This window comes from Orycteropus afer, unplaced genomic scaffold (assembly GCF_000298275.1).
Source record: "Orycteropus afer afer isolate SDZICR_OR568_19922 unplaced genomic scaffold, OryAfe1.0 scaffold00265, whole genome shotgun sequence".
Taxonomy (NCBI): Eukaryota; Metazoa; Chordata; class Mammalia; order Tubulidentata; family Orycteropodidae; genus Orycteropus; species Orycteropus afer.
Window position 1 is genome coordinate 1,927,512 of NW_006921852.1, and position 20,534 is coordinate 1,948,045.

General features: G+C 36.1%; 1 protein-coding gene across 1 annotated transcript; it reads left to right on the top strand.

The window, feature by feature from the left end:
- Nucleotides 1–2,900: 2,900 nt before the first annotated feature.
- Nucleotides 2,901–19,079, top strand: KLHL28 (kelch like family member 28). Its single transcript, XM_007950159.2, has 4 exons — nucleotides 2,901–3,799; nucleotides 15,289–15,732; nucleotides 17,825–18,033; nucleotides 18,916–19,079. The coding sequence occupies exons 1-4, from the start codon at nucleotides 2,901–2,903 to the stop codon at nucleotides 19,077–19,079; spliced, it is 1,716 nt and encodes a 571-aa protein (XP_007948350.1).
- The last annotated feature ends 1,455 nt before the right edge of the window (nucleotides 19,080–20,534 follow it).

Here is a 20,534-nt window from a genome sequence, read left to right on the forward strand (position 1 = left end):
TTTGCATTTCAGTTCATAACATCTCAGATTATGGGTTATTTTATACTTTATAAAAGTACTTTCACTAAACTTCTGAGACAGATGGAGCATATTCTTACTTTATGAATGAAAAAATACTTAAGACACCTGACATTTCTAATGGTAAGTTTCTAACATAAGTTACTTAGTTGGGACTAAAACTTAATAGTGTGCTTCACAGATACTATTACATGTCTTTTGCTTTACCATAGTACCCTACACTTGTAACTTACCATTTACCATGTTTTTATATCATTACCTGATTTTATCACCAAAAATCTGACGCATATAAACCCCCTGTCACTGAATCGATTCTGACTCATAGTGTTCCTGTAGGATAGAGTAGAACGACCTCGGAGGGTTTCCAAGTCTGACTCCTATATCCTTATACTGTGGAGCAGCTGGTGGTTTCAAACCACTGACCTTTTGGTTAGCAACTGAGCCCTGTTAACTACATCTCTACCAGAGCTCCTTTCTGAAGTATATAGCCTATGTATTATGATCTCATTTTACAGGTAAGGAGAATGAAGGTAAAAGAAAGTAAGTTAACTAGATGTAAAGTACCTAGAATTCATTTCTCAGTTCCTCCATCTATTTCCTATATCACCTTGGCATTTTCTGTTGTTCATTTTTCACTTTTCAGTCTCAATATCTACTTTACCAGTAATCTGAGATTAAAAGAAGTATTTATGTCAAAAAGGTCAACATTATAGTGACAGAACAGATCCAAATTTAAACAAATGCCTTCTTATGCTGTCTTCTTACCAGTGTTTTAGTTGGAAGAAAGTACATACTGAAAGACTGAGAAGTTTATACCATAATTCAAATAATACTGGAGAATTAATCTGATTAATTGTTGGATTATTTGGAGAGATCAGAAATGGAGGTTGGTGGTATCAGCTCTTAGGTGGCCAAATTAACATAATTTGTTAACTGACTTAAAACTCAATTAGGAACAATTGCAATACGATGAAGTTCTTGACATAAAGACAAAATATTCAATATTTGAATATTTCCACTTAAGAATCACAGGAATGAAGTGGTAGGCATTCCCAGTTCTACTAAATAGTGTTTAGAATGTTTGAATTATTTTATAACACTCTTAAGATAGGAACTATGTATTTTATTTTGTTATCTCCATAACTTGTGTTTGAGCTGTGGGTGAAAAAGGGGGAGAAAATAGCTTATATTGTGTAGAAGTCTTGTGTTTCTTTTGTCTTTTCTAAGCAGCTCCATATATTAACTTTCTTATGGCCTTTGTAACAAATTACTGCAAACTTGATAGCTTAAAAAAACAGAAATTTATTCTCTCATAGTTGTGGAGTCCAGAAGTCTAAAATCAGACTGGGCTAAAATTAAGGTGTTGACAAGGCCGCACTTCCTTCTCTCTGTATTAGAGAGCTTCTGTTCCTTGCCTCTTCTACCTTCTGGTGGCTGCCAGCAGTCCTAGGTTTGTGGCTGCATGACTTTGATCTCTGCCACCATGGTCACAGTGCCTTCTCTTCAGTCTCTGTCAGATCTCCCTCTTTTTCTCTCTTATGAGGATACATGTGATTCTATTTAAGGTGCAACTGGATAATCCAGGAGATCTCCTTATTTCAAAATCCCTAACTTAATCACAACTGCAAAATCCTTTTATGCTCTATAAAGTAATAGTTACAGGTTCCAGGAATGAGGCCAAGGATATCTTTTGGGACCGTTATTCAGCCTACCACAGATACTACTACTTATTCACTCTTTCTTCTTTTTCTCTGTTTCATCCCTTTTTTATCTTTCCTATTTTTATTCTTTTTCATCTTCCAGGAGCACAAAGTAGCAAGTAGATTGAGTGGGTATGATCTGAATATATGATCAGAAGTTGAGTGGATATAATCCAGGTCAGTAGGTGCCTTATTGGATTCACTATAGAACATGCTATTTATGTTCACAGTAACTTTTTGTTGAATTAACTAATGGTAAATGGTACCGTTGTTGATGTTCAGTACCCTTTATCAAAGCAGTTACACCAGCTCATTACTTATCAACTTTCTCATTATCCAACATTTCACATTTACAACAATAGTAAAAAGCTATTTGACTATTTTGTGCATTAGCTATGTATCTGACCATAACGAATGATGAGGTGTGAGGTGAGAGTAACAGTAGCTGTGATGTTTTAAGGTTGTTTGTCAACTTGACTGGGCCATGGTTCTCAGTGGTTTGGCCATTACGTAATAATATAATTTGGTAGTTGTGTAGTGATATAATCATCCTTCATTTGTGATCTGATGTGGTTATCCTGCATTTTAGCATAATGCTGATTTTCGCATTATAACCTGGTCTTTGGAACCTAACTGTGCTGGTAAATGAGGAGTGAGTATATTTGTTTTAAGTATTTGAGTTTAATATTAATATTGCGAAATTTTTTCAGATTGAAGATTTCTTGTTCAGGTTGTTAGGCGTTGATATTGAGAAAAGAGCTAAATAGCGTTGTTTCAAAATTAATTTTACTTTAAGTGAGACTCCCCCTACCCCCCTGTATTTGTATGTTATTTCAGTGATAGCTGTCAGACTTGAATTTAATGAAGGGAAACAGAAGGAAAGAATTCATGAGTTATGATCTATGAGTCCATTGTAAGAGACCTATATGGTTTGGGGCATATAACATAACCTTTTGGGCTTCAATTTCAGAATAATCTGTAATATATAATAATGGAGTTGAGTTATATGATTGTTAAAATCCCTTCTATCTCTGTTGTAGTATTTAGTGTAAAGGATTTAAGAACCAAACAATAACAAATATGATCTATTTTGCAGTTTTGAAAAAAAAAATCATACTGGTAAGATTATTTTGAAATAACTATCCATCCTTTTTTTTTTTTTTCTTGTTCTTTTCCCTGTAGATGGACCACACATCCCCGACCTACATGCTTGCTAACTTAACCCACTTACATTCTGAGCAACTTCTGCAGGGCTTGAATCTTCTTCGTCAGCATCATGAACTCTGTGACATCATTCTTCGAGTAGGTGACGTTAAAATTCATGCTCACAAAGTGGTACTTGCCAGCATCAGCCCATATTTCAAAGCTATGTTCACTGGAAACCTTTCTGAAAAAGAGAACAGTGAAGTTGAGTTTCAGTGCATTGATGAAACTGCTCTCCAGGCCATTGTGGAATATGCCTATACAGGGACTGTTTTTATTTCTCAGGACACAGTTGAATCTCTTCTTCCAGCAGCAAATCTACTCCAGATAAAACTTGTCCTGAAAGAATGTTGTGCTTTTCTTGAAAGCCAGCTTGATCCTGGTAATTGTATTGGAATTTCTCGTTTTGCAGAGACATATGGTTGTCATGACCTTTATTTGGCAGCCACTAAGTATATATGCCAGAATTTTGAAGCTGTTTGCCAGACTGAAGAGTTTTTTGAACTAACACATGCTGATTTGGATGAAATTGTTTCTAATGACTGTTTGAATGTAGCTACTGAAGAGACTGTTTTTTATGCACTCGAGTCTTGGATTAAATATGATGTACAAGAACGCCAGAAATACTTAGCACAGCTACTTAATAGCGTGCGATTACCATTGCTGAGTGTTAAGTTTCTTACCAGACTGTATGAAGCTAATCATCTTATTCGTGATGATCGTACTTGTAAACATCTTTTGAATGAAGCCCTAAAGTACCACTTTATGCCTGAACATAGACTCTCTCATCAGACAGTCTTGATGACACGACCTCGCTGTGCTCCTAAAGTACTTTGTGCAGTTGGAGGAAAATCTGGACTGTTTGCCTCTTTGGATAGGTAAATAGAAGGCCTTTTAAAAGAGTTGATGCTAATAGGTTTTATGCTTTTTCTTTTTCTTTTTTTTTTTCTTTAAGTGTTGAGACTGTACACGGCAAAGTATATATCAGTTCAACCATTTCTACACGTACAATTCAGTGACATTGATTACGTTATTCGAATTGTGAGATTTTAACTTTTTAAATTTGGTAATTTTCCATATTTTAAGAATAGTTTGATTTTCTTTATTTGCTGCTGCTTTATTTATTGCTCTTCTCTGTTTTCCCTCTACCTCAAACATTTATTTGGTCTTTTTAATCATATTGTCACCTATTCTCTCAAAAATTCTTAATTATTAGCTCTCTCCCTGCAACACACATACATGCACGCACACCCCTACACCTCTTTATCCATTTTCTTTACTCACTAGCTTTTCTTCCATTTTAAATCTTTTTTTTTCTTTTTTCCCTCCTCTTGCTTTATGGGAAACCATTTATATCTTGGGGTCAGACCAAGTTAGAAAAGATTTATTATTTCCCAGCTATATCAGAAAATGGGAGCTCTAGTGGTATAGTGCCTAAGGTATTTGACTGCTACCCAGAAGGCTGGCTGTTCAAAGCCATACACCGCTCCTTGGAAGGAATATTGGGCAGTCTACTTCCATAGTGATACTGCCTCAGAAACTCAAGGAGGGGTTGTTATGAGTCAGATCTGACTCAATGGCAGTGAGTTTTTATGTTTGTTTTGTTTTTTAATATCAGAAGATGTTAAAATGTTAGCGCTAGGAACCTGTGAAGTGGGTAGACTGGGCATAAGAATGGGTTTGAATGAAAATAGTTACTTAGAAGTACCACTAAAGAAATGAGAAAAAACAGGATAAAGATATAAATCATGGATTTCATGTGCAGTATTTTCTTTTCTGTAAATATATATATATATATATATATATATTTAAATGCATTTCATTGAAATTTAAGTACAATGAAATACAAAAAACTAAAGTGACATGGGTCAATGTATTTTTTTTTCCCAGTGTTCTCTCCCCTCCCCTCCCACCCGTGGCAACCAACAAAGAAAATTTCCCTCCATATATAAACCTTTCCTTGACCCTCTACAACAACGAACTAATACTGTATTTGTCCTTCTGTGATTGACTTATTTCACTTAGTATAATGTCATCCATGTTATGCGGCGTTTTGCAGACTCTATTTTTTAGTGCTGCATAGCATTCCATTATGTGTGTGTACCATAGTTTGGTCATCCACTCTTCCGCTGATGAGCACATAGGTTGTTTCCATCCTTCTGCTATTGTAAATAGTGCTGTGATGAACATGAGTGTGCATATATCTGTTCATGTCCTGGCTCTCACCTCTCCAGGATATATACCTAGTAATGGGATTGCTGGGTCAAATGGTATCTCCAATTCCAACTTTCTAAGGAATTGCCATATTCCTTTCCATGGTGGTTTTATCACTTCACAGTCCCACCAGCAGTGTATGAGAATCCAAATCTCTCCATATCCCTGCCAGTATTTGTTATTTTCTGTCTTGTTGAACCTTTCCATCAGTGCTGGGGTGAGATGGTATCTTGTTGTTTTGATTTACATCTCTCTGATGGCCAATGATTGTGAGCATCTCTTCATGTATTGGCTGGCCACCCGAATATCCTCCTTGCTGAAGTGTCTATTCATGTCTTCTGCCTATTTTTCAATTGGATTGTTAATTCCTTTGCTGTTGAGGCGTTGGAGTTTTCTGTAAATCTTAGAGATCTAAGTCCCTTGCCAGATATGTAATTATAGACAAATATGATTTGTTACTGTCATTTTTGTTATGTGCTTTTTCATGGTGTTGATGAGTTCTTTGTTCCATATAATTTTCTATGCTGAGCTTGTTTTGTTTATGAATCTTGTTATCACTTCCTTCATTGCTATTGTTTTAGTATTTGCTAAATATTTGCGCTGGTCCTCTTTTTTATTTTGATGTGAAGGTTTTCTTTGAGGTTACCCTGTTATTTATAGATTTCTTCCCAAGTTTAGAACGGTCCATTCTATCTTGTAGTTTGTCTTGACTTCCCTACCATCTAGAAGTTCTGTAACGACACAATTTTTTCCCTCTTTTTGGTTTGTAGTTGTCCTCATTTGTCAATTGATATCCCTGGTTCCCTGTTTACAATCTTGTAGGCTTATTTACTTTGGATACTTCCATAGCTGGGTTGGTTTCTGGGTTATATCATCATGTGTTTAATGGTTAGTTGTTGTTGGCTGTTGTTGGCTTCTCTGTCCGAAGGGCTCCCTTTCGCATCTCTTGTAAGGTTGGTCTGGTTTGAACAAATTGCTTTAATTTCTGCTTGTCTGGAAGTGTCCTAATTTCACCATCATATTTGAGGGACAATTTTGCTGGGTACGTAATTCTTGGTTGGAAATTTTTCTCTTTCAGGGTTTTATATATACCATCCCATTGTCTTCTCGCCTGCATGGTTTCTGTCAAGAAATCTGAGCTTAGTCTTATTGGTTGCCCCTTGTAGGGAACTTTGTTTTTCCTGTGCTGCTTTCAGGATTCTTTCTTTGTCTTTGGTTTTGGTGCGTTTGATGATGATATGTCTTGGTGATTTTCTTTTGGGGTTTGTTGGACTTCCTGAATGGATATTTTTTCATCTTTCATCATACCAGGAAAATTCTCTTCTAGCAAATCTTCAACAATTATCTGTGTGGTTTTATTTGTCTTTTCCTGTTCTGGAATTCCAATTACACATAGATTATTCCTTTTGATGGTATCTCACATGAACCTTAGGCTTTCTTCATTTTTTTAAAATCTTTTTTCTGATTTATCCCTTTCCAAAGAAGTGTTCAGGTATTTGCCTTCAATCTCACTAATTCTGTCTTCCATTGATTCAATTCTCCTCCTTTGCCCATTCAATGTCTTAATCTATCTGAAAATTTGGTATTAATCTTTTGGATTTCTGTATGTAATTTTTGTATCATTTCCAATTTTTCATTTATTTTGTCATTTTGTTCTTGTATTGTCTTTTGAAATTGTTCTAGGGTTTTCTCTGTGTTTTCCTTGATCTGCTTCTCAATTCGTTGAAGATACCTAAATATAATTATTTTGAGTTGTATCAGGGAGTTCCAGTGCTGCGTCTTCTTCAGGGATGTGTTTTGGGTCTGTATTCTGGTCCCTTGTTTCTCCTGCTTTATCTTACTTCTTTGTGTGGACTGTGATGCTCTGTTGTCTCCGAGGCATCGGGACATTTTTGTATTTGTATTTAATTGGTGATTGTATGTTGGAGTGACTTGCCCACCAATTTCCTTTTCCTTGTTTTGTTTATATGTTACCTACGCAAGCAGGGTACTATATTCCTCTACTCGCTAGTTGACAGCACTTATACACTCACTACCTGTTTCCTTTCCTGTTGTCAGCCTCTCGTATGTCCCTGTCAACCTTGGCAAACAGAGCCTATTCTTAGGTCCCTGGAATCTGAATGAGAATGCTCTTGCTTTAAAATCCAAAATGGTTACCACTTGTAAAGATTCAAAATGATTGCACCCTCAGTCACTTTAAACATCCAAACTGGCTGCCACTTGTAAACATGCAAAATGGCTGCTGCATGTAAACAATCAAAATGGCTGCATCTTCCAGGCAGCGGAAAGTCAACAGCTCAGGTTGTCTCCCTCCTTGCTGTTTCCCTTCCTACTCATAGGCCACCAGCGCAGTCATCCCTGCAGCTCTTGGTGACCAGGGCTGATCTTTAGGTCAATTCTCAGCTCCCAACACCACTTGGAAATATTTGGGTTGTTGGTCCCATCAGAGTAGCTGATAGTCCGCAGCTCTGACCATTTCTTTATTCACTGTTTTCATTCAGGTTTTTCCACTAATTGGTGCCTAATCCATTTCTGTATAGTTCCTTTCAAAGGTCAGGGCTCCAGGATTATCATCTGTATCTCTGTCAATTGGTTTTTCTTTTCTTTGTTGAAGAGAGACTATGTTGCTTATCTGCCTATTCCTCCATCTTACTTTAAGTGTCTGTAAATATTTTTTAAGGGCACTAGTAAACAGCTTTATTGTCTAATAACTTGAAGTACAGGTTGTTAAACTTTTTCTAAAGTGGCCAAACCAAAACCACTGCCATCAAGTCAATTCTAACTCACATTGACCCTATAGGACAGAGTAGAACTGCCGCATTGGGTTTCCAAGGCTGTAAATCTTTATGGAAGCAGACTGTTGCCTCTTTCTCCCATGGAGCAACTGTTGGGTTTGAACTGCCAGCCTTCTAGTTAGTAGCCAAATGCTTTAACCACTGGATTACCAGAGCTCCTTTTTTCTAAAAGGGCCAGATAGTAAATATTTTAGACTTTGTGGGCCATGTGGTTTCTGTTACAACTACTCAGTTCTGCCACTGTAGTAAAGAGAAGCCACAGAAAATACATAAATGAATGAGTGTGCCTGTATTCCAGTAAAACTTTACAAAAATAGGTGATAGGCTGAATTTGGCCCATGATCATAGTTTGCCAACCTCTGATTTAGAGGATTATGTAAGTAACTTTTATACATTGAAAATACAAGTTGATACTATCTTTGCTTTCCCCTTGCATCAGACTGCTTCAGTTCATTTGATATGGAATACTATAGGCTTCTTTCTGAACATTTCTAAAAAGTCAGTAGGTTGCCTTCCTCTCACTCCAGGTAGGAAACTATTGATGTCCTATGAGTGGCAACTTTTTAAAAGTTTTGCTATGCATTTTAATTGTAGTCTAAAACTACTTTTGTTGACATTGAGCCTAGATCCTATAGGTAACACATTAGTTACAGTGGCTTCCTGAAGTGGTTGTTGAACTCTTGTTCTTAAAGGCATTGCTTATTGGCATATTAGTCAAATGCCATGAAAAAAAAATTTCAGTTATGAGTGTACATTTTAAAATTCTTGAGCAGTTGCTTCTTGGTCTCTGAAGTACTGGCAGTCCCCAGGTTATGAACATCTAACTTATGTACAACCTGTAGTTACAAACCAACCCCTGTAAAGCCTATCATATTAAAAATTTGAGGTACATACAGTGGTTTATAATAACAAACAGGTGCTCCTTTTTAATACCTATCAAATCATTATTACTACTTAGGTTAAAGATGTTTTCGTGTATCTGGAAGTGTTTCTTTCATGCTTTTTGTGCATAGAAAGTTACACTGTATACTGTATACATACTAAGACTAACACTTGACTGACAGTAGATACAAACTATACTTAACTGTTCCTACTTAACATACAAATTTGTCTTAAAGACAAATTTAGGAACTCATTTGTAATAGGGGACCTCTCCTGTATGAAAAATCATAAACAAATAATTAAAGAACCATAACTGCTCATTTCTTTAGATCTAGTAATCTTTCATCTTAAGATTTATTGTAAGAAAAAATTAAAATATAATTTGCACAAAAGTGTCTATTACAACATTATAAATAACCATGGAAAAACTGGAACCAACCTGAATGATCATTCAGTTTAATAAAATATTAAACACCTGTACATCAGACACTCTAAGCTACATAGTGGATGTTCAACAAGTTGATAATTTAGTAAAGGAGACAAATATTTAAGTAGATAATTTAAATATTAATGTTATGGGAATTTTCCAAGGAGGTTAAATCTTCATCCTGAGTAGGTAGCAAGTCTGAAAAACTTCCCAGAAGGCATAGTCAGAGGCATGAATGTTTTTTCAGAAGAGGGAAACAAAAGAATAGGGAGAGAGGATTATAAAAACAAAGAAAGCCGACTTACAACGTTGCTCATGATTCAGTGTCCAGCATTGGCAGGCCGGAATGGATCCAAGATGACTTTTAACCCCCTCCCACTTTGCAGGGATATTATACCAGAGTTTGAGGAGTTGGGAATGGGGGTGTGACTGATTTCAGACTTGGTGGACTGGGTTCCAATTGGGAGGGGGCCCTGGGCAGTGCCCTACAACCACTACCTTTGTATGCTCTGATAAGATACTGCTATTTGCAAGTTTTATAGCTTAAACTGTTCTAAGGATGGGTTAATACGTTATAGGGAAGATGATTAATATATGACGGGGAAGCAGTGGAATATGTGACAAGGGTAGATAGAGGAAATGGCTTGTAGTTCTTACTGACTTGGCTAAGCAAGATGGAGTCTGGGAGCCATTTTGGGGGTTGCAGTTACTGACCATACATACATAATATTATACACTGTTAAAGATAATTCTATGGCAGTATTAAGGAAAATATTTGTCCTGTCTGGGGTATTTAGGGAAGATGTTGTGGAGAACGTAATGTTAAAACTGAGTGTTGAAAGCTAAAGAGTCAAGTGATGAAAAAGGTCCCAGGAAACAGGCAACAACACAATGACATGATATAGTATGAGGTATGTAAGAAAATAAAAGTTATTTGGTATTCTAATGTATAAAGTTCTAACTAGTAAGTAGCGGGCAATGGTTGGTATGGGCCAAATCAAAGAAGGTATTGTATGCCATGCTAAAGAGGTTTTTTATTATGTGGTTGCAGAACTACTTTAAGGAGAATAGTGAAATGTGAAATGGTAAGATGTGGCTGCATTATGAAGCAAAATTGAGGGGGCTAGGATTAGCATCATAGTGATTAGATAAGAGATTATTGTAAAAGTCCAGGCGGGAGATTATGAGGTCCTGAATTACAGAAGTAGTAATGAGTACAGATGGGAGCTCTGGTAGCATAGTGCCTAAGGCACTTGACTGCTAACCAGAAGGCTGGCAGTTCAAACCCACCAGCCACTCCTCGGAAGGAAGGTTGGGCAATCCTACTTCCGTAGTGATACTGCCTCGGAAACCCAAGGAGGGGTCGCTATGAGTCGGGGCTGACTCGATGGTAAATAACAACAACAACAACAATGAGTACAGATAGAAAATGGGACTTTTTCAGAAATGTAGGAGAGTATGAATCAACAGGATTTGGTATTGGGCCTTGGGAGAAGTGCTGAGGAGAGGGAAGAATCAAAGATGAGTCATATAAATTTTTAATTACATGGTTGGGCTGATGCTTATACCATCAACAGAGAGAGAGAATAAAGGTGAAGGAACCATTTTAAGGGGAAGATAACGTGTTTAGTTTTAGACATAATAAGTTGAAGTGCCTGTGATCATTTCCATCACCTAAGTAAAGGATACCCTGTTGCTCTCTGGATATGAGTTCAAAGTTCAAAAGAAGAGACTGGGCTGGAGCTTTGGAAGTCGTCATCATGTAGTATAATTTAGAAGTATAAATTGAAACCATGAAGTCTTCCATGAATTCCTTGACTGGTTTAAATGTCCTTTCTTTCTGTCTAATGAGAACATATAGCATGATCTTAGCAGAACTAGAAAGGGATGATATCAAAAGTAAAGGTAGAAGGTTTTGAATAGGAGGAAGAGGTACTCTTTATGCCCTGAGACAGGAATATGAAGGTAGATTTACGGGGGTGGGGGGGTGAGGTGGACACGGGGATTTAAGATAGATCTTGTCTAATCATCTCAGTTTTTTCCTTTAACTAGGAGAGGATATCTTCTAGAGAGGGAAATAGGGATTGGATAGGTGGCTTAAGGAAAGTTGGGAAACTCTCAGAATAGTATTGTTTCTCCTTACTCATGGGGGTCATTAGACTGGCAAGACACTGAAAGCATTTTTTAATAATTATGCAAATATATTAAATATACCTTTAAGTTAGAGTCCCTGGGTGGTGCAAGTGGTTAAGTGTTCAACTACTAGCTGAAAGGTTGGTGGGTCCATCCCATCCAGAAGTGCCTTGGAAGACAGGCCTAACAATCCGCTTCTGAAGGGTCACAGCCTTGAAAACCCTATGGAACATTCTACTCTGCACACATGGGTCGCCAGTGAGTCAGAATGGACTTGACAGCGACTAAAAATAACCACCTTTAAAACTGTGGTCTCATTACTCACCTCAGCACTATAAACCATGGGTTTAATTCAAAGAAAGAAGTTCTAATTAGAACTGAAGACCCATTTGCCCCCAAAGACCGTATGAATTAAATACCTTTATATCTTGTATCTGTTTTTACCTAAATCATACCTACAAGTCTATGACTTATAGTTAATCTGTCATCATAAACTGGGTTCTTATTATCATATGGTTCTGTATATCATCTAGTTTCACTTAATCTCCTAACTTTTTTTTTTTGACTCCTCAGTTCCTTCTGCCATATCTTCTGGAACTCATTTTCTGTCCCAGGAAAAGAATAAAAATTCCCTTTATCCTCATCTTCTTGTTCTAATGACATATGGCTGATGCTCAGAAGTGTGTTTGTTTTTCTACATTTCATGTATCACAGGTCCTCTCCTCTCCCTCATTTCAAGCATTTCCATCACATGGTATCACCTGCTACCCTTCCTTGTTGCTGTCATCTACTGTCCTTTGTTTACTTCATTTATTGAAGATTTAATAACTGGCCACAGTGTATTTCTTACCATTCTACTTCAGCCATCATTCTTGTTGATTTCAGCATCCACATAGACCACTTATCCTCTCCTCCTTGACCTCACTTCCAACAATCTTTTCTGCCTCACTTTAGGTTTGTTATCAGCATACCTGATGATTATATACTCAACTTTGTCATTGCCAGTAATTTCAACACATTCAAAATCTTGATTTCAGACATTCTGTTTTCTGACCACTACCTCCTTCCTTGGGAGCTTTGGTAGCATAGCGGCTAAGGCACTTGACTGCTAACCAGAAGGCTTATGGTTCAAATCCACCAGCCACTCCTCGGAAGGAAGATGGGGCAATCTACTTCCGTAGTGATACTGCCTTGGAAAACCAAGGAGGGGTTGCTATGAGTCGGGTCCGACTGGACGGCACATAACAACAAAAACAACCACCACCTCCTTTCTTGTTACCATATTTATTCCAGTATACCACTCTAACAGTTCTTTGTTTCTTTGGGATTTCATTGGCTTTATAGTCAACAGATCTGACTGCTCATCACCTTACCGCCACTCTTTACCCAGCTTAAATTCCAGGAACATCACTATTATTACTTCTTTGAATATACTCTTGGCTCCCTTATTTTTATCCCTCCCATCATACTCTTCTAGTTCAGTTCAACTCTTAATTTTTGCCATGGCTGCACCCCAGTGGTAGAATATGGCTTAGAGAAGCACACATACCTACCCTATCAGATCTAACTGAGGGCCCTCAGCATTACTCAGCAATCCCTCTACATTTTCTTAGTCAGCTTGCCATTTCATTTTCTGGGACACTTTCCTGCCTTCTACTCTCTAAAAACATCCCAAACCCTTTCCCCTTCCCTTCTAACCTTCAGCTGTTGACCTAGTCTCTTATTCTGTTGAGAAAATGGAAGAAACCAGAAGAGAACTACCTCATTTTCCCATCACTAAATCTGCCAAGATACTTTGATCTGTACCCATATACCCTGCTTTGCTTCTTTGAGTGAACATGAGTGAACTGAGCTTGTCTATCTAAGGCCATTCTTCCACTTCCCCACTTGTTCATTATTCCATATCCTCTCCGGTACACAGTTTTTTCTCATATACCATCACCTTTTGCCACTGGACTGCGTCATTGCTATCAGCATGTAAATGTATTCTGGTTTAAACTTCCAGGTTAAATGAATTTTATCAGGACTCCTGCTCTCTCTCTGCTCTACTCTATAGCTACTTCCTCATAGCTGTTTTACACTTTATAGTAAAAATCCTTGGAAAAGTTTTTAAAACCCATTGTTTTCACTTGCTCAACTCCCATTCTGTTTTAAACCATCCCAGTCAAAATTTGCCCCACCACCTCACTGAAACTGCCCTTGTTATAGTCAAATTGATTCCTACATTAATCTCATTGGAACAAATTCATGTTTTCAGAACAAACATTAAAACAAAACTGACTGTAATAGGCATTTGGTAGCTTTTTAATAACAATTGAAGGAATGTTTGGATCTTACTGGATAGAGAATATACATTTTTATAACATTATTGAGTTTGGGGAAATTGGCTGCATTTTTCCCAAGTATTTTTTGTAATGAAGTATATTTATATGGAAAAGACCATGTATAGTAATCATGCAGGGTATAAAAAATAAATACCCAAGTTTCTATCACCTAGCTTAAGAAGTAGAGTATTAACAATAACCTTTAAAGTCCCAATGTGTCCCCTTCTCAATGCCATTTTTCTCCTCCCCCAGAAATAACTACTTTCTTGAATTTTTAATGTATTATCCCTTTGCTTTTGCTTTTGTTTATACTTTTGCCACATTTTTGTCCCAATAAATTGTTTTATGTATAAATGCAGTAATATAGCATCTTCAGAGATGTGTTTTCTTGTGAACAGGAAATTTGTGATGTTTATCAGTGAGATTACATGGAGAAGTATTTGATTTACTTTCACTGATGTATTCTAGTATATGTCAATACTTTTCTTTCTATAATGCAAATTTTATCAATTAATTAATGTTACACATATGCAGTAAAGTACACAAATCCCAGGTGTATAGCCCAGTGATTTATCACAAAGTAAATATTTTAAACCAGTTCAAGAAACAACACGACCATCATCCAGAAGCCGCCTTTAAGCTCTCTTGTAGCCTTTCCCAAAGGTAGCCCAGGAATTAGTTTTAATCTGTTTTGAACTTGATATGAATGGAATTATACAGAATATATCTTTTGAATTTGGCTTCTTTCCTTCAACATTGTATGTGTAAGAGTCATCCTTGTTGCATGTAGCTGTAGTTCATTCATTTTGCTGCATAGTATACATTTTGTATGATATTCCACCATTTATCCATTCTGCTGTTGCTGGGCATTTGAATTGCTTCCAGTTTTTAGTTATTACAAATAATAGTTGCTATGAACAACCTTGTACATATAACCACCTACTGCCATTGAATCAATTCTGACTCACAACAAACCTATAAGACAGAGTAGAACTGTCCCATAGGATTTGAGAGGCTATAAATCTTTACAGAAGCAGACTGCCTTATCTTTCTCCCACAGAGCAGCCATATGCTTTAACCCCTGTCCCACTGGAGCCCATTTGTACATACACATACGCATACATTTCTCTGGGATACATACCTAGGAATAGAATTGCTCAGTCATAAGGCACATATACTTTACCTTATTTATCGTTCTTCTTTTGATGAATGATTGTGTTGTGCTGTGTAAACATTACTTTATATTTGTCCTGTTGTGAAGCTGACTATAATATGCATTCAATAGAGTAAATACACAGGAATGAAATTGCTGCATCAAACCATGTGTGCATCTTAAACTTTATTGGATAATATAGAATTGGTTTCCAGAGTAATTTGAACTGTTCACACTCTCATCAAGAGAATATACATTTCTTGCTCCACATTCTTGTCAACAATTATTATTATCTGACTTAACATTTTTGTCAATATGGAAGTGTATAATGGCTTATTGTGATTTTAATTTGCATATCCCTGATTACTAATAAGATTAAACATTTTCTTATGAGCCATTTTGGTTTTTAAAACTTAATTTTTTTCTTCTTATTGTTTAGTGTGGAGATGTATTTTCCTCAGAATGATTCTTGGATTGGTTTGGCACCCCTAAACATTCCTCGCTATGAATTTGGAATATGCGTTTTAGACCAAAAAGTATATGTTATAGGCGGTATTGAAACTAACGTGCGTCCTGGCGTCACTGTCAGAAAACATGAAAATTCAGTAGAATGCTGGAATCCTGATACAAATACCTGGACTTCTCTAGAGAGAATGAATGAGAGCCGAAGTACCCTTGGAGTGGTAGTGCTTGCAGGAGAACTTTATGCTTTAGGTGGTTATGATGGACAGACTTACTTACAATCTGTAGAAAAGTATATTCCCAAAATAAGAAAATGGCAACCTGTGGCACCAATGACTACAACAAGAAGTTGTTTTGCTGCAGCTGTGTTGGATGGAATGATATATGCCATTGGTGGGTATGGTCCTGCCCACATGAACAGGTATTTAACTTACTAATCACATTTTATATACATGTAGATTTTTAAAAGTAGCATTAACAATTATTTCTGAGTTTTAAACATTTTATATATATGACTGAACTTGATTCTTTAAATGTTTAAGTAACATTGTGATAGGCATTTGGAAATTTAGTAATAACTTTACTTTGGAATTTATCCAACTTAAGAAATGAAACCCTCTTATTAAATCATATATTCATTCATTCACTGTAAATGACTAGATTTTAAAACTCAGAAACCTAAAAATAATAGGAAGTTAGGCAACTTTGACTTTTGGGTGACAAGTAGATAGATAGTCTGTTACTACATTTTTTAATATATTAAGAAAATAGGAAATGTAATTCCTGTATGCCTATGTGATATTATAATGGATCATAAATTTGAAGCCTTATTTAAATATTCCTTTCTGGATTCTTACTCTGTAATCATCATATATGTCTGGGTTTTGTTGGAGGTTTAATTTGAGATTTCTGTATTCTGGAGTATACTTTGAATAAGAGAAAGAGAGAATAAGAATAAGTAAAATGACCACTTATGTGGAACATAATCATAATTCTGGACCTTTGGTGAAAATTAATATTCCAAAAACATTATCTCTAGTAGTAATTAGAGTGCTATGTGTTTTATTGATTTTGAGCATTTTAATGAAAGACTGTCTTATGGCTTGCTGAGAAAGTAATAGTGTTAAGAGCATTTCCACCAGCAAATTTTTATTGCTTTTTTAAGCAAAACTATCTTATTATTTTTTTATTGCCTATTAGTCTAAAAGGAAGCTCTGGTGGCATAGTGCCTAAGGCATTTGACTGCTAACCAGAAGGCTGGCAGTTCAAACTCACCAGCCACTCCTCGGAAGATTGGGCAATCTACTTCCGTAGTGATACCACCTTGGAAACCCTAGCAGGGATTGCTATGAATCAGATTTGACTTGATCGCAATGTGTTTGGTGTTTTTGTTTTTGTTAGTCTAGAAGGAAGAGTATTTGGGGCTCATACTTGCATTCCTGTTCTTTGAAAAGCTGCTGGCAGAAATTTGTAAGATAAAAGTTTAAATATTTTAGTTTTGAAATAATATTCTTAAAGTTTATATTCTTCCTAGTTTATCAACTCTTCTTGTCCAGTGATTTAGGCCTAATGGTTTTTATCCCAGTGGCCTTTCAGACACCTCTTGTCTAGTCTCTATTCTGGACTCCAGAACAATGGCACAGCCTTTCAAAAGGCTTTTCCAGGAAGTTAGGTCAGGTCCAGAACAAGCTCTCCAATCTTGCCTCTGTGCTTGCTCTTAGTCTGTAAAGGCTTCCAGGATTTTCTAGGAAAGCTTTTTGAGAATTTCTGATTTGATTTTGATTTACATAATGTGGTTGGGAAATACCAGGGTTCCCTGGAATGCAGATCTGACTAACTTCTCTGAATTCTTCTAATGAGTCAGTTTGAGATTATTATAATCAGGTCCTTTGTATCATAGAATCTGCTGGGGTTACTTTGCAATAAACCTCCACGAAACTTTTGTAAGAAAAAAATTTCTTCTCTTTCTTCTTCATCTTCTCTTTTCCTTAACTGTGTAGAAGCTCCTTAGTCTCTTTAGAAAACATCTATATTCAATTTATGGTTTATAAAGTACTTTCACATGCCTACTCATTTGATTTTATTTCTACGGGAATCCTTTGAGGTTGCACTGCTCCTGTTCTTACAGATGAGAGGAAATGATTTAGCCAAGATTACACAGATCCAAAGTGGTAGGCTAGGGTTCATTCAACTCCAGGTATATAGAGCATTAGTACTTGAACTGAAGTCTTTGGACTCCAGGTTCTATGACCTCCTTAATATACTTTGATACTTGTACAATGTAATGGAATAACGTATGATATTGTTGCACCTTCTCCATAAGGAAAATTTTTATCCCTGCAGTCTCATCAGCAAAATCTAAACATTTGAGGCAGACTGCTCTTGTTTTATATCTGTATACTTATTTGGACCTTTAAAGCTGTGGGGTATTTCAAGTTTTTTATTTTTCTAACAAATATGCTTTAGTAGGAGGACTGGTGCAAATTAATTCTTTCTTTTGTGAATATCTGCAGTGTGGAGCGTTATGATCCAAGTAAGGACTCCTGGGAAATGGTTGCATCTATGGCAGATAAAAGGATTCACTTTGGTGTGGGTGTCATGCTGGGCTTTATTTTTGTGGTGGGTGGACATAATGGTGTCTCACATTTGTCAAGCATTGAAAGATATGACCCTCATCAAAATCAGTGGACTGTGTGCAGACCAATGAAGGAACCCAGAACAGGTAATAATTACTTACTATTTTCTAAACATACAGGGCGATACTTTGTTAGAATGATGGTCTTAGAATGTAACAGTAAGCATATTACTTATCCAAGAGAGAAAAAAAAAACCTTTTTTTTTATGATAAGCTTGTAAGACAGATTAGATAAAGCAATACAAATATTATGTTAATAAGGTAATGTGTGTATTATTGTTTCTCAAACTTGAACATATTTTAGGAAATGCTGATAATAAATTGGATCTTATAGAAGTTCCTTTTTTTCTATATAATAGATACTGTGTTTTTATGTTACACCCACCCCCCCCAAAAAAAAATCCTTGATTGTCCTGGTTGATTTGTTATTCATCAGCAATCCATATGTCCATTTCCAAATGTTCTCTCCTCCCCAAGGAGGAGTTCATAATTTCTATGAACTGTTCTAGTGCTTACTGTATAGTTCCTGTGGTCTCCTTTAGAAGGAAAGCTATGAAGCAGTGAGATTTTGGGTAGGTTTGCTCTCTTTAGATAACATATAAAGTGGAATTGTTAAGTGCATGAATTATATCGTTGAACATTAATTTGAAGTATTTCAGTGTACTTGAAAACTTGATAAAAATGATTTATAGAAAAATATGTGTAAAGTGATAAGAAAGCATCTGGAAAGTTACAGTAGTTTCCTCCGTTGGAGGGAAGGGTAGAGGTGAAGGGAGATTTTAACTCTTAAAAGTTCCTTCTCTGCCCAACACCCCAGTGAACACACATTGCTGTATTGCTTGTGTAATTAATAGTATATTATTGAAATACACAACATTTTTAGGAAACATTAAATATATGTTTTATTTTTAGTGAAAAAAAGCCTGTCTCTTGGTTAATGTTTCTTTCCATTTTTTCCACTTTTCCTAGGAGTTGGTGCTGCAGTAATTGATAACTACCTTTATGTAGTCGGTGGTCACTCAGGGTCATCCTATCTCAACACCGTGCAGAAATATGACCCTATCTCAGATGTCTGGCTGGATTCAGCTGGCATGATATACTGTCGCTGTAATTTTGGATTAACTGCACTTTGACAAGTGTGAACTTATGGAAATGGCGTGGTGGTGAAACTTGTGCCGTGTGAAAAGATGATGACCGGTTTTCAGAGACCCAAAAGCTGTATTGCTTTCTTTAACTTGAAGTGACATGAAGACTTAAAATTTTGTTGAGTACTTTGAATTGACAAGTAGCTTTGGTTGCTCTTGATTACACAGTAAATCAATAATCAAAAACAAAAAGGTAGGACCTTGGCAATTCACTTTTTTTCCCCTGAAACTGGGATACAGTGGTTTATGTGTATAAGTGTACATGTGGTGAAAACCTTGCTACGACTTCTTTTTTATTTGTTTCTTTTAAACTTCAGCTGTCTTCTTCCTTGATATGCACCATGATTTGCTAGGATGAGAGATGCTTAGATGTGTGAGTATACTGAATGACTGGACAGAGTATTGATACTGACTGTTGGGTATACATTCATGTGCTTCAAGTTCTTTTAAACAAATAAAGGGCTGCTTTTTCTTTTGGTACTTTTAAGGATTGTAAATGACAAGACATTGTGAGTCATCTGGATACTCTTCCTGCTAAATGGGTTTAGGGCTGCCGGTAATTGGCAATAAGTTTGCAAGACTAATGCTCTTATTTTGATATTTGAAGGCCTAGGCCTATCTTAAGAAGCCAAATATTTACTGTTTATGCTTTTAAAATATGGGCTGGTTAATGCTGACTGAATTTAGTTACGCATATATGCTATAAACATGGATAGAAAGAGTTAATCATATTCATTGTTTCATAGTTTTTCTTAATTACTACAGTAGGTTTCTCCGTGTTGATGTAAATATTTGAAAGATGTTTAGTACCAGTCAGTGCATACTGATTTTTTTTTTCATATATCTTCATTATCATTTTAGATTTATAAGGTCTTAGTTTGCTTTTTCAAAGTGTTCAGATATTAAAATGGTGCTAACTGTAGGATTTATAGCAAGGCTACAACCGATGTTTTTTTTGGGGATGTTCAGTATGAGATATATGCATGACATCTATTGATAGTGTTTTTCATTTTTATTGGCTTAATATGTACTTATTAAAAATGTTAGTGATTTCACTAATATTAATATCCAAAAATTATCTTAATGGCCAATGTTACCCTATTCACAGTTCCTGAATAGTGATTCAAAGATGCATTTTTTGGTCTTTCTTCTTATGCTATATTACATATCCTTCTTAAAAAAATATGCATTAAAATTAAAGCACTATAGGCAGTTATGCATTACTTTGTACATTTCTTAGGTAACTGAATATTTTACAATTATTGAGGAAAACTGGAACTCAATGTTTACCTGAGTAATGGTTCTAAATTCAGTTTTACTTTGACTAAAGAAATAATTTTTTTAAAGCAGAATTGTTTGCTGTAGCCAAGTGATACCATATTTTAAAAAATTGGTTAATTTATTTCACTTTGGCGTGTTTTAGTAAATGTTTGTTAGTCTAAA

Bases quoted from the DNA above. Each gene is read 5' to 3' on its own strand.
- KLHL28 (XM_007950159.2), top strand. From the start codon at position 2,901: ATGGACCACACATCCCCGACCTACATGCTTGCTAACTTAACCCACTTA. The intron at 15,733-17,824 runs GTATTTAACTTA...GAATATCTGCAG, and splicing joins GGTCCTGCCCACATGAACAG to TGTGGAGCGTTATGATCCAA. The intron at 18,034-18,915 runs GTAATAATTACT...CACTTTTCCTAG, and splicing joins AATGAAGGAACCCAGAACAG to GAGTTGGTGCTGCAGTAATT.